The sequence below is a fragment of the Hemiscyllium ocellatum genome, chromosome 21 (assembly GCF_020745735.1).
Source record: "Hemiscyllium ocellatum isolate sHemOce1 chromosome 21, sHemOce1.pat.X.cur, whole genome shotgun sequence".
Classification (NCBI taxonomy): Eukaryota; Metazoa; Chordata; class Chondrichthyes; order Orectolobiformes; family Hemiscylliidae; genus Hemiscyllium; species Hemiscyllium ocellatum.
The window spans coordinates 65,074,059-65,088,486 of record NC_083421.1 but is presented as its reverse complement, the minus strand read 5'-3'; the positions used below and the strand labels follow the sequence as shown (position 1 = coordinate 65,088,486).

General features: G+C 50.9%; 1 protein-coding gene across 2 annotated transcripts in view; it reads left to right on the top strand.

The window, feature by feature from the left end:
- LOC132825971 (collagen alpha-1(V) chain-like) overlaps positions 1-14,428 on the top strand; it is a 499,923-nt gene that overhangs the window by 314,969 nt on the left and 170,526 nt on the right. For both annotated transcript variants that reach the window (XM_060841664.1, XM_060841663.1), the window contains exons 9-15: positions 710-766; positions 2,572-2,613; positions 2,839-2,901; positions 4,701-4,775; positions 10,891-10,983; positions 12,086-12,142; positions 13,734-13,787. In XM_060841664.1, coding sequence (XP_060697647.1) covers positions 710-766; positions 2,572-2,613; positions 2,839-2,901; positions 4,701-4,775; positions 10,891-10,983; positions 12,086-12,142; positions 13,734-13,787 — 441 coding nt within the window. The remainder of the gene's footprint in view (positions 1-709; positions 767-2,571; positions 2,614-2,838; positions 2,902-4,700; positions 4,776-10,890; positions 10,984-12,085; positions 12,143-13,733; positions 13,788-14,428) is intronic.

The window sequence follows — 14,428 nt, the reverse complement described above, 5'->3', positions numbered from 1 at the left end:
ATCCCTCACTCCCCCATCCCTCACTGTCCCTGTCCCTCACTCCCCCATCCCTCACTCCCCCATCCCTCACTGTCTCTGTCCCTCACTCCCCCATCCCTCACTCCCCCCATCTCTCGCTGTCTCTGTCCCTCACTCCCCCATCCCTCACTGTCCCTGTCCCTCACTCCCCCATCCCTCACTGTCTCTGTCCCTCACTCCCCCATCCCTCACTGTCTCTGTCCCTCACTCCCCCATCCCTCACTCCCCCCATCTCTCGCTGTCTCTGTCCCTCACTCCCCCATCCCTCACTGTCTCTGTCCCTCACTCCCCCATCCCTCACTCCCCCCATCCCTCACTGTCTCTGTCCCTCACTCCCCCATCCCTCACTCCCCCTGTCCCTCACTCCCCCCGTCCCTCACTGTCTCTGTCCCTCACTCCCCCATCCCTCACTGTCTCTGTCCCTCACTCCCCCCGTCCCTCACTGTCTCTGTCCCTCACTCCCCCATCCCTCACTGTCTCTGTCCCTCACTCCCCCATCCCTCACTGTCTCTGTCCCTCACTCCCCCCGTCCCTCACTGTCTCTGTCCCTCACTCCCCCATCCCTCTCTGTCTCTGTCCCTCACTCCCCCCACTCTGTGCTGATATTGTTCCTTTGATGAATTTGCTCCCTCTGGAAAGAGCGTTTGGGTTAAAGATTTGAGTGTGTTCCTCTTGTATTCATTGTCTGCAGGGCACTGGACCGAGGGGTGAGAAGGGACAGAAAGGTGAACCTGCCATCATTGAGCCAGTGAGTATTCAGGCCCGGTGACTTTGACTGGGATTGAACTCGCATTCTAAGGAAGCTTGAACCTCCCCTGAGCCCGAGAACCTCAAACAGTAAGGGCAGGAGGTGTGCTGTGGATACTGCTGTTAATGGCAGCCTGCTGATGGCCCTGACAGTGTGGCCCAGTGGGGAAGCTGGCTACTTCAGCTTGTTGGAAATCAGCTTCGGTTTTCAACTAGGGGAGAGGCCAGTACAATCTCAGAGCTCACAGGGCAGACTAAGACAGGGCAGACTGAGACAGGGCCATGCACCTGGGCACAAACTGCCATTTCCTCATTGCCATCACTAACCCCTCATCCACGTACACCAACCGAAGCTGGGCTCCCCACTGCTCTCTGGGCTGGGCTAGAGACAGATGGGAACATGCCCCCAAGACCGTGTTCCGTTTTATCCATTCAGCAAGCATGGGCATCGCTGGCTGGGAGTGTATTTATTCCTGAGTTACCCCTTGATGTGGATTAACATCACTTGAGATGCAGTCAATAACACAGGGCGCTGGGGGAAGGGGGATTACTGAGTGACAGTGTGAGGGAGCTGGATTAACATCAGCAGGGATACAGTCAGTAACACAGGGTGCTGGGGGGGGGAGGTGGTTACTGAGTGACAGTATGAGGGAGCTGGATTAACATCAGTAGGGATACAGTCAGTGACACAGGGCACTGGGGGGGGGAGAGGGGTTACTGAGGGACAGTGTGAGGGAGCTGGATTAACATCACTGGAGATACTGTCAGTAACACAGGGCGCTGGGGGGAGAGGGGTTACTGAGAGACAGTGTGAGGGAGCTGGATTAACATCAGTAGGGATACAGTCAGTAACACAGGGTGCTGGGGGGGAGAGGGGTTACTGAGTGACAGTGTGAGGGAGCTGGATTAACATCAGTAGGGATACAGTCAGTGACACAGGGCGCTGGGGGGGGGAGAGGGGTTACTGAGGGACAGTGTGAGGGAGCTGGATTAACATCACTGGAGATACAGTCAGTAACACAGGGTGCTGGGGGGGAGAGGGGTTACTGAGTGACAGTGTGAGGGAGCTGGATTAACATCAGTAGGGATACAGTCAGTAACACAGGGCGCTGGGGGGGGAGAGGGGTTACTGAGTGACAGTGTGAGGGAGCTGGATTAACATCAGTAGGGATACAGTCAGTGACACAGGGCGCTGGGGGGGGAGAGGGGTTACTGAGGGACAGTGTGAGGGAGCTGGATTAACATCACTGGAGATACAGTCAGTAACACAGGGTGCTGGGGGGGGGGAGGGTTACTGAGTGACAGTGTGAGGGAGCTGGATTAACATCAGTAGGGATACAGTCAGTGACACAGGGCGCTGGGGGGGGGAGAGGGGTTACTGAGTGACAGTGTGAGGGAGCTGGATTAACATCAGTAGGGATACAGTCAGTAACACAGGGCGCTGGGGGGGGAGAGGGGTTACTGAGGGACAGTGTGAGGGAGCTGGATTAACATCAGTAGGGATACAGTCAGTAACACAGGGCGCTGGGGGGGGAGAGGGGTTACTGAGGGACAGTGTGAGGGAGCTGGATTAACATCAGTAGGGATACAGTCAGTAACACAGGGTGCTGGGGGGGGGAGAGGGGTTACTGAGGGACAGTGTGAGGGAGCTGGATTAACAAGTTGTGATTCTGAAACACTCTCTCTCTCTCTCACTCTCTCTGTGTCTTACTTTCCCCAGTGATCCTGCTCCATATTGACCGTCTGTGTGTCGGCTAATCTGAGTGTTCAGTTGGATAATGATCCTGTGTTTTTCCTTTGTTTTAGGGAATGCTGATTGAAGGCCCCCCGGGAAGAGAAGGACCATCTGTGAGTCACATGTTGTGAAACCCTGAGGACACTTTTGGGTTGTTTTCTATGTCTTTCTGAGTGGATTTAAATGTAGATTCTTTTTCAATTGCTTACATATGCAGAATTTGAATCTTTGAATGAGAATGTTGAAGTTGTCCTCTGGTTAAGAATGGTGTGGTATTATTTTGACCTGTCTAACTGGTGTTCCAAGTCTGTGACCTGTCTTTTTGTGACTCTCTCCAGGGCAGTCCTGGGCGCACTGGACCCCCAGGACCTCCAGGTCCAGTCGGTGATCCAGGGCTGAGGGTGAGTGAGCCTGTTTGATGATGTACATTTGCCACTGGGAAGACGGCTCGTAATCTGTGGGATTCCTTCCAAAACTCCACAAGTCATTAAACTGATTGCGAGTTGCAGCTTGTTCTGACTGGGATCAAAGATGAAAGATTCAGGGAAAATTTCCAGCCTCTGAAAACTGCCCAGAGATTGGAAAGGAAACTCAGAGCAGTTTGACAACATGTTGTACCCTGTCACACCCCCTACACACACTCCCCCACCCCGCCAAATAAAACCCTCCACCGGGGGAGGGGTGATCTCAGGGGATGGCTGTGTGGGGAGAGGGAATCCAGTTTGGGGAGGTGACAGTGAGGGGATGGAGAGGCTGTGGGAGGACATTGGGAAGGAGTGACAGTGAGGGGATGGAGAGGCTGTGGGAGGACATTGGGAAGGAGTGACAGTGAGGGGATGGAGAGGCTGTGGGAGGACATTGGGAAGGAGTGACAGTGAGGGGATGGAGAGGCTGTGGGAGGACATTGGGAAGGAGTGACAGTGAGGGGATGGAGAGGCTGTGGGAGGACATTGGGAAGGAGTGGCAGGGTGTTAGGGTCTAATCAGCTTGATGTGACCTGATTTCACCAACCCCAAACTGAAAGGTTCATTTGCTCTGGCACAGTGTAGTGTATTATGCACTGGCATTGTAGAGTGTCCCATACACTGGCAGTGCACGGCCTGTTGTACACTGGCACTGTACAGTGTCCCATACACTGGCAGTGCACGGCCTGTTGTACACTGGCACTGTACAGTGTCCCATACACTGGCAGTGCATGGCCTGTTGTACACTGGCACTGTACAGTGTCCCATACACTGGCAGTGCACGGCCTGTTGTACACTGGCACTGTACAGTGTCCCATACACTGGCAGTGCATGGCCTGTTGTACACTGGCACTGTACAGTATGTAATTCTCTGGCACTGGATTTACATTGTCCATCATACTCTGGAACTTCTACCTTGTCCAAGAGTAGTTTGGATCGGTCTCTCTCACCTATTCCCTCTCCCATTTCTGCCATTCCCTGAGAAACTACAAAGAACATAAAGTATCTCGGAATTCCCCTGCCCCCTCACACTGTTTGGGGAATTGCAGCCCCTTCAGTGAGGATGCGTTTCTTAATTCCAAAACCTCAAACAGATTCTAAAGAACTTAAAACTCCAGATTCTTTTTGGATTAGGAGAAAATGTTGGCTTTTTGCACTTGGCAAATTCTGCAGTACTATTTTAAAAACCAGTAAAAGGGACAGGACAGAACACATTTTATTTTCGTGTTTAAATGTTCAACCCTGTCTCTGTGAAACCAACTCCATTGTGGTCTCTTACTGCCACCTGGTGGCAAATCCTGTTATAGCAACTGCAGCCTAATTTCTCACACACTCCCTGAAATCCAAATCCAAATCCAAATCCAAATCCAAATCCTCTTGCCAATCTCAGAGCCACTCCCACCTCTAAACCCTGTCTATTCCCTCCTCTCCCTGAACTCTCACCAACAGCACACTCCTCCCCTGTCACTGAGCAAGCTTGTTTGCTGCGAGTTTTAGGTCGAGGACATTAAGGGGTTGGGGAACTAGTAATCATGTGGAGCTAGTGTTCAGATCTACCATTGAATGGTGGAACAGGAACAAAGGAGTGAATGGCCTCTTCCAGCTCTTATCCTGATACCCCACCACCCACTCCATCCCCACCTTGAACCTGCCGTTCCCCCCTCTCAGGGGTCTGTCCTGTCTCCATGCTTTCTCGAGATTATACATTGTGATTTTCTGTTTCATTCTCCAACCAGGGACCGCGTGGACGTTCCGGGCTGCCTGGGGCTGATGGCTTACCCGGACCTCCAGGGACCATGCTTATGCTGCCGGTGAGTATTCCTGCAATACTCAGATCACAGTCTGTCAGAACCTCACTCTCAGATACAGATAGACTGGACAGCTCAGTAACCCATCCCCCTGGAGCCCCACTGTCAGACTGAAGCTACCTCTACACTTCTAAACTGAAATTGAAGTGCTTTTGACACTGTCCCCATCAAACACTCCCGGTACCAGGCCAGCACACGGTTAGGTACATCGTCAAACTACCTTGACACTGTCCCCAACAAACACTCCCACTCAAACATTCCATTGCTGAGTGAGAGGGACCTGTCCTGGTGATAAAACACCCCAGGAGGCTCTCTAAGAGAAATGGCCGACCTCTGTCCTCAGACTCAGAGGGAGAGGGATTAGATGAGATTCCCTACAGTGTGGAAACAGGCCCTTCACCCCAACAAGTCCACACCGACCCTCCAAAGAGCAGCCCACCCAGACCCATTCCCCCACACCTAACACTATGAGCAATTTAGCCTGGTGAATTCACCCTAACCTGCACATCTTTGGACTGTGAGAGGAAACTGGAGCACCCGGAGGATACCCACGCAGACACGGGGAGAATGTGCAAACTCCACACAGTCAGTCACCCGAGGTGGGAATTTAATCTGGGTCCCTGGTGCTGTGAGGCAGCAGTGCTAACCACTGAGCCACCGTGCCGCCCCAATATAGTGACTGTCATGAGAGGGCAGGCAGGTGGACATCATAGACTCCGAGTTTCCTGATTGGGGCTGTTAACCTGGTCCAGTCAGGGAGCCCTGGCTGACAGATAAAAAGGGGTCATTCTGTGAGCTGACTGAAGAAGCAATGCTAAAGTCACGGACTGATCCCATATAAATAAAGGATGATTTGGTGACGGCCTTTATGGAGTTATATCAGTGGGGACAAGAATAAAGCTTTTGGGTGAAGAAGCTTCTGCCCGAAACATTGAATTTCCTGTTCCTCGGATGCTGCCTGACCTGCTGCGCTTTAACCAGCAACACATTTTCAGTTTTGGGTGAAGAGACCCACTCCCAACAGTAGTCTTTGAGTTGGGGGTAAATATTTTCATACATCATGCTCTTGTTTGGGAAGCATGACTCGTTCACCCCTGCCGTTTGTGGGAAGAGCACGTGATTGTTCCCAGCAAACAACATTTTGCCAGATGAAAAGCAACAAGTCATTCTCCTGGCGGCCTGTGGAGCTGCAGCTGTTTTGGTTTTTAGGACCCCGACTTTCTCTGAGGCACCAGATGCTACCACCTTTCAAGAAGTGATGGATTTCATTAAGGAATATTGTGACCCCAAGTGTCCTGAACTTCGGAGACCTTATTGATTTTACTTGGCAGTTGAAGAACCGTAGGAATCTGTATTGGATTCTGACTAAATTAAGATGACGGGCAGAAGCATGAGATTTTGATTCAACCCTTAATGAGATGCTGAGAGACTATTTGGAATGTGGAATTAATGATGTAACCGTGCAAAAAAAAGCCTATTAGCTGAAGCTCAACTGTACTTCAAACTGGCTTTGTCATTGGAAAATGCAGCAAGTGAAGCATCTGAGTTTTGGGGTATTCCAATGGAAGTGGACACCCTCGCCAGTCCCACTGAGCCTGGGGGAATGCCCCCTGCATAGCCTCATGCAGGATATATCCTGAACAGATGGACTCTAGGCCAGCCCACAGCAAAACTCCAAAACAAAGCCAAGTCTCAGCCAAACGGGTAAAGTTTTCTTCAGGATCCAAGCCGGCGACCCGTTGTAGATGTTGTTGGTATGTGGATTCATGACAGCAAAAGAGTCTTACTAGGTCTAAATGGTGTAAGAGAGCTCATAGACTGGTACCCAGGAAAGTGGGGCAGCACTGTGGCTGGGTGCCAGGGACCAGGGTTCAATTCCAGCCTCGGGGGACTGTGTGGAGTTTGTACATTCTCCCCTGTCTGCATGGGTTTCCTCTGGGTGCTCCAGTTCCCTCCCACAACCCAAAGCTGCACAGGTCAGGGTGGATTGGCCATGCTAAATGCCCATAGTGTTCAGGGATGTGCAGGCTAGGTGGGTTAACCATGGGGAGATATGGGGTTAGGCAAATAGGAGAGGATTGGGTCTGGGCGGGATGCTCTTCAGAAGGTTAATGTGGACTAGAGGGGCTGAATGGCCTGCTTCCCCACTGTAGGGGTTCTATGATCCAGTTCACACCTGGGAAAGTCCACCTGTATCTGGTTTGGAACGTTTAAAATGTTCAGCACCTTCCAAATTTGAACTAATCAAAATAAACATTTGGTTAAATGCTCACCTGGTTGTAATGGAGGGTGATACCAGCCTAACCATGTCAGTGATCACAGACCAGCCCTTGGTTCGGCTGTGAGCCTTTACTGGGAACTCTTTCCAGATTCGGGGGACAACTTTGGTTCCAGGTTTTGATGAGAAGCAGCTGAGCCAGTCAGCACTGATTACAATAAAAGGTTCAGGCCAAAGCTTAATGTGGAAAATTTGGTTGAGGAAGATTCACCTTGATTGGCTCAACCTTTTTCAATTAGAAAATAGCTACCTGAGTAAAGTCCTAATTAAATATCCAGAGGTTTTTCAGAAAGGTCTTGAGACCATGAAAGTAGCCAAGGGCACCCTGCATATTGACCAGGAAGCAATTCCATGATTCTGCAAGGCCCGCCCACTGCCATTTGCATTATGGGCAAAAGTCGAGGCAGGAATCAGGAGGCTGGAAAGGGAAGGAACTATCAAACCAGTCCTGGTTGTGGAATGGGCAGCACCGGTCACACTGACTGTGAAGCCTGATGGGTCGGTTCACCTTTCTGGGGATTTTAAACAAACGGTAACTGGATGTTTGAAGCTGGATAAATAACCAATCCCTCGCACACACGACCCCCACAACATTCCGGGGGGGGGGGTTGGGGGTTGGAGGGGGAGCTGGCGGGAGGTTGGGGGGTGCTGGCGGGGGCGAGGGGGTTGGGGGGGGGGGCTGGCGGGAGGTTGGGGGGGGCTGGGGGTGCTGCCCTTCATGAAGCTGGACACGAATCTGTGTCCTTGCAATTGCGATGAAATGAGGATTCCCTGGAGTGTGCTACAGTGAATAGCCGTAAGGGTTTATATCAAGAAACGAGGCTGCCCTTTGGGGTATCGCCAGCCTGTGCAGTTTGTCAGTGGACATTGGAGAAGGTTTTTACAAGGTTTACACCAGATCACCATTTAGTCAGATGATGTGCTAATAACAGGGAAAACCAATACAGAGCACTTAGAGCACTTGGACATAGTCCTTAGCTATTTCTCCCAGGTGGGTGTACATCTTAAAAGGAAAAACAATGTGCTCCAGGCATCCCAACTGATCTACCTGGGCTGCAGAGCTCACCAGATGACCAGATGTTGTATGAGAAAGTGAAGGTGACCAAGGGTGCCCTGGTTTTCACGTCTGGACCAGGGATGTGTTCGAAAAATTGAGTGCATTGTTTCCAATGCACACCATACTGGAAGCATCAGTCACAGATTCCAAGCCATCATTTACCAGCAGGGAATTTGGATATTTCCTAAAGTCAAATGAGATTCAACAGCTCCATACCACCCATTGTCTAGTGGCCTGGCAGAAAGAGCAATCCAAATTCTAATGGCTGGCTTGAAGAAACAGCTTACAACTTTGGGAGATACCAAACTGTCACGGTTCTTCCCTGATTCTGGGACCACCCGCTGGGCAGGGATAGCACTAACAGCATTGCTAATGGGTAAAAGACTCCCTAACAGGTTAAGCCTGGTCCTCTTGACCCTTGGGGGGAGGGTGAAATGGCATCAGGAACACCAGTGTTGGACCCAAGGCTCTGCCAAACGAAAAAGACAATTTGGTACAGGAGATGATGGTGTAAGAATCATGGAAACGGCCCTGCTTGGGTAAGAGGCCTGGTCAATGCAAGGTCAGGAGCATTGAGATATAAAGTTAGGGTCAGTATGAAAGTCCTAAACAAGTGTGTGGGCCAAATGAAAGCCACAAAATTGCAAACACTACAGGAGGAAAGCACGCTGTGCCTCTTGGAACAAAGGAGAGGGTGCTGGACCCTGGGGCGTCTGGAGCATGACCTTTTCTGTCAAAGTTTGATCACACCTCCGAATCTGAGATGGACATGGTGGTTGTAACCGCCTCAATGTCTTTGCTGCCCAAGGAATGGAGTGAAATGCAACCAAGGTGTTCCTTGCACGGGAGACGGTGAGCTGCTGTGTGTTAGACGCTGCCTGAGTCCGGGAAACTGACCTGGTGTTGAAATGCCCCAGGAGCCTCTCCAAGGAAAAACACTGACCTACGGCCACATGAACTCAGAGGGAGAGGCATGTACTGATTGTAACAAGGTCACCTGGGTGGACCTCCGAGAATCTGAGTTCCCTGATTTGGGCTGTTAATCTGGTCCAATAGGGATCCCTGGCTGAAAGATGAAAAGGGGAGCATCAAAGATTCTGTCTCTGAGGCTGTTCCTGTGTAACTAAAGGGTGACTTGGTGACAGTATATTGGCATCTGGAATTATTTTAACAGGAAGGCATAGCACAGGGTTAGATACAGAATAAAGTTCCCTCGACACTTTCCCATCAAACACTCCCAGGACAAGGTTCGATGCAGGGTAAAGCTCTCTCTCCTTAAGGGGCTAACAGTGGATAGGAAATGGCAGACATTGAAAGAACAAACAGATAAATTTCAACAATTGTCCATCCCTGTCTGGCATAAGAGGGAAACAGGGAAGGTGGATCCCCAATAGCTAACAAGGCCAGGAAAAACAGTGCTGTGGGGAGAAATCTAAAACTCACCAGAGGAGGTCAAGAGCTTTAATTCGGAAGGGGACAAAAGAGATCAGAGCTGAAAATGTGGTGCTGGAAAAGCACAGCAGGTCAGGCAGCATCCAAAGAGCAGGAGAATCGACGTTTCGGGCATAAGTCCTTCTTCAGGAATGTCGGGCTGGACATTCTTCCAGCAACACATTTTCAGCTCTGATCTCCAGCATCTGCAGTCCTCACTCTCTCCGACAAAAGAGAGTAAGCTTGCAAAAAACATTAAAACTGACTGCAAAAACTTCTATAGATATGAAAAGAGGAAACAACTGGTGAAAACAAATGAGGCTCCCTTACAGTTCGATTCAAGTGAACTCATAATGGACCACAAAGAGATGGCAGACCATTGAACAAATACTTTGGATCTGTCTTCACTAAGGCAGAAACTAATATTGTTCTGAAAATACTAGGGGACAGAAGATCAAGCATGAAGGAGGAACCGAAGGAAATCCATATTAGTCAGGACTGGTATTAGGGAAATTGATGGGATTAAAACCTGATATGTCCCCAGGGCCTGATGCTCTGCATCCCACAGTACTTAAGGAAGTGGCCCTAGAAATACTGATGGTCATTTTCCAGCATTCTATAGAATCTAGAAGAGTTCCAGCGGACTTTGCAATAACTAATATAACTCACTTTTTAAAAATAGAGGGAGAGAGAAAGTAGGGAATTAGAGACCACTTAGCCTGACATGGGTGGTGGGGAGAATGCTGGAGTCAGGCTAGATGCAGGAAAAATGTTCCCAATGTTGGAGAAGTCCAGAACTAGGGGTCACAGTTTAAGAATACGGGGTAAGCCATTCAGTACTGAGATGAGGAAGAATGTCTTCACTTGGAGATGTGAACCTGTGGAATTCTCTCCAACAGGAAGCTGTTGGGGCCAGTTCATTAGATAGATTCAAGAGGGAGCTGGGCGTGGTCCTTGTGGCTAAAGGGATCTAGGGGTTTGGAGAGAGAGCAGGAGAGGGGTACCGAGATCACATGATCAGCCATGATCATATTGAATGGTGGGGAAGGCTCGACGGGCCAAAGGGCCTCTTCAGCTCCGGTTTTCTATGTTTTGATGTTTACTCTTTTAATGTGAAATAAACTGAAAGTAAAGCTCTCTCTACACTGTCACCATCAAACACTCCCAGGACAGGGGAAGCAGGGTGAGGTACGGAGTAAAACTCCCTCTACCCTGTCTCTACACATATTGACTGAGCCTTGACAGACAGGGTCTGGTTGGTTACAAGATGTTAGCAGCGAGGCTGCTCACTGGGGGATGAATCTTTGTGTGTTTTCTGGAAGACACTCAGTGCTGACTCTTTCCTCCTACAGTTCCGGTTCACGGGTGGTGGCAGTGCGGGAGAGAAGGGACCGATGCTGTCTGCTCAGGAAGCTCAAGCCCAGGCAATATTACAGCAGGCCAGGGTGAGTACCAGTATGGAGCCGGAGACCCTCCCCGTACAGCAGGCAGGACGCATGGGCTTGGAGAGTGACCATCCGGGTAGGACCCATCCTTCCCTCCATTCACAGCTCAGACATCACTGTGGTGAGGATTCCCCCAGGAGACAGTGATGCAGTGACTCTGACCAGACATGGTGCTGCACCGACATAACAACACCTCACCCTCATCAGAAACACATTGCCCCTCAGAGTGTACAATCCAACCCACTGCTGAGTCAGCGCCGAGAGAGTGCAGCGCTGTGAGAGGCTCAGTGCTGAAGGAGTGCCAAACTGTCGGAGGGTCAGTGCTGAGGGAGTGCCGCACTGTCAGAGGGTCAGTGCTGAGGGAGTGCTGCACTGTCGGAGGGTCAGTGCTGAGGGAGTAGGCACTGTCGGAGGGTCAGTGTCGAGGGAGTGCCGCACTGTCGGAGGGTCAGTGTCGAGGGAGTGCCGCACTGTCGGAGGGTCAGTGCTGAGGGAGTGCCGCACTGTCGGAGGGTCAGTGCTGAGGGAGTGCCGCACTGTCGGAGGGTCAGTGCTGAGGGAGTGCCGCACTGTCGGAGGGTCAGTGCTGAGGGAGTGCCGCACTGTCGGAGGGTCAGTGCTGAGGGAGTGAGCACTGTCGGAGGGTCAGTGTCGAGGGAGTGAGCACTGTCGGAGGGTCAGTGCTGAGGGAGTGAGCACTGTCGGAGGGTCAGTGCTGAGGGAGTGCTGCACTGTCGGAGGGTCAGTGCTGAGGGAGTGAGCACTGTCGGAGGGTCAGTGCTGAGGGAGTAGGCACTGTCGGAGGGTCAGTGCTGAGGGAGTAGGCACTGTCGGAGGGTCAGTGCTGAGGGAGTAGGCACTGTTTGAGAATGTGGGAGTGAATATTGCTGTAATTACTGCCATTATCTACTGGTGGGGAAACTAATGTGAACTTGGGGAGCTCTGACAAACGGCTCCATGATAACAAAGTTGATTTAAAACCTCTGCAGGACAATGTGGTGAGCGCTCCTGCGGTTTGTTAACTCTCGCTGTCTTTGCCAGTGGGTGGTGGAGCTGCTCCTGGTGATTGTCTTGTTTTGATGAAAATCTGTTGTTTTTACAGCTGGCATTGAGAGGACCAACTGGACCAATGGGATTAACTGGAAGACCAGGCCCTATTGTAAGTGCAGCTGGTGGTTAGCTCCAATGTTGAGGTGGTGGGCGTGGGGTGGGGTGGGTGTGGGGTGGGTGTGAACTCAGCGTTGAGCACATGTCCCCCTCTTTCTCCTCCCCTGATGGCACAATCCAAGCTGCAAGACACTCAGTTCAGAAACCAAATGATGATTCACTCCTGATGGTTGTGAGATTTCAGGTATTGTGTTCCTGGGGAGAGAGATCTGTTGGATTCTGACAGAGGTAAGTGAGATCAGTTGAATTAACTTTGTGAGTGAGATCCTATTGGAATACAGGTGAGAGTGGGATCTTTTGGATGACTGAGGAAATGGGATCTATTGGATTACCGGTTTCCCTGTTGCACACACTCTCATCGTTTGGAAACTGCTTTCTCTGAGAGTGACAAGACCCAGACCTCAGGCTTCGAGACTTCGCACCCCGAGTGACTGCCACCTGACCCTGGACAAGGACATTCGAGAGGAGGAGGGTAGTGCAAGAGGAAACATGAGGGAGGGAAGAGCAACAGGAAGAATGGGAGTGGACAGCAAGGGAAGACAGGAATGAAGGAGAGAGAATGAAGTTGAGAGGCAGGAGGAAGGGGATAGAGAGGGTTGGGGAAGAGAGGGAAGAGAGTGTGGTCTACATCTTCACAAATGTTATCTACCTGTCACACTGTCTGGCAGAGTTTGAACATAGGTTCAGGGTATAGGAGCCTCGATGTCTTAAATGGCCTGAGCCCATTGGTGCCTCTCACAGGGAAGCCCCTGGCTGAAGACTCTACTGTACAACCTGAGATCAACCCTGAACTGAGACTGACCCACAGCTCAAGGTTTATACAGTTTAGGGAGAATATCAGCCAGAAAAGAGTTCCACAACCGAATGATTCAAAGAGTTATCAAGATTTGGACAGACTATTCTGGAATTCTTCCTCATTTCCCCTTTGAGGAATTTCGGGCTTGATGAGTTCGATTCAGTAAGTGGTGGATGACAGCTGAGAGGAGAAGCTTGATGGGCCAGATTACCCTGCTCTGGCCTTGGCAGCATTGCTAACCTGGGCCTGGCACTGAGACTGGGATTGGGATTGGGATTGGGCCTGAGTTTGGGAATTGGCCTGGCATTGGGATTAAGCCTGGGAATATGACTGGAGTTGGACTGAGAATGAATTTAGGATTGGGGCTGGGCTTGGGGTGGAAATGGGATTTGGTCTGAGGCTGGTATTTTGACTGGGACTGGTCCTGGGGTTGGGACAGGATGCAGGACTGGAACCAGGATTGGAATTGGGCCTGGAACTGGATTTGGAAGTGGACATAGGATTGAGAGTTGGATTGGGCCTGTGATTGTTCTTAAAACTGAGCACAGGCCTGGGCCTGAGATTGAGACTGCGACTGGGCAGGCTTTTGGAGGCTGGAAGATGTGTGGAATTCATGTTGGTGGAGCCAGACCAGGGGTGGCATGTGGTTCAGCTCCCCCTAGGTAGAAGGCTGTGTTTGCGAGGGGGAGCTGTGTGTGTGGGAAGGGCCTGCCTTTGGGAAGGGACAACTGGGTGGGGTTCTTGGTATTGGCCTGAGCTTCTGTAAGTGTCTGTTCTGTTTCCCCAGGGACCACCTGGATATCTTGGGATCAAAGGTGAAATGGGAGACATTGGGCCTCAGGTGAGACTCTAAGACATCATCTTATCCAATTCTGGGCTTTGTAACAGTCATCAATCTTCAATTATGACTGTCCTGCAGCAAATTCGCAAAATCCTTTCAAAGTTGCAGTGTATCCCAGAACAAGAACTAGTGCCACTTATGAGAGACAAGACACTGATGGACCCAGTACAGGGAGCTCCATTCCACCCAGCACCTTCAGTATTCCTGCTGACCCCTCCAGGGAACCCAACACAGGTCCCATTTGACAATAAAATGAATTAAACATCACAAATAACCCTGGAGCCAAAACATGAAAGAGCAAAGTCCCATCTCAAAAGGACATCTAGTGCAGGGAGTGCCACACTGTTAGATGGTCGATATTGAGGACACACCCCACACCAGCGGTAAGGGGAGAGTGACAGCTCTTCACATCAAGACCAAGTGTGGCACCAAGGAGCCTGAGCAAAACTGGAGTCAGTGGGCAGCAGGGGGCAATCTCTCTGCTGGTTGGAGTCATACCTGACACTTGGGAAGATAGTTGTGGTTGTTGGGGGGCAGTTATCTCAGCTCCAGGACATCTCTGCGGGAGTTCCTCAGGGTAGTGTCCTAGGCCCAACCATCTTCAGCTGCTTCATCAATGACCTTCCCTCCATCATAAGCTC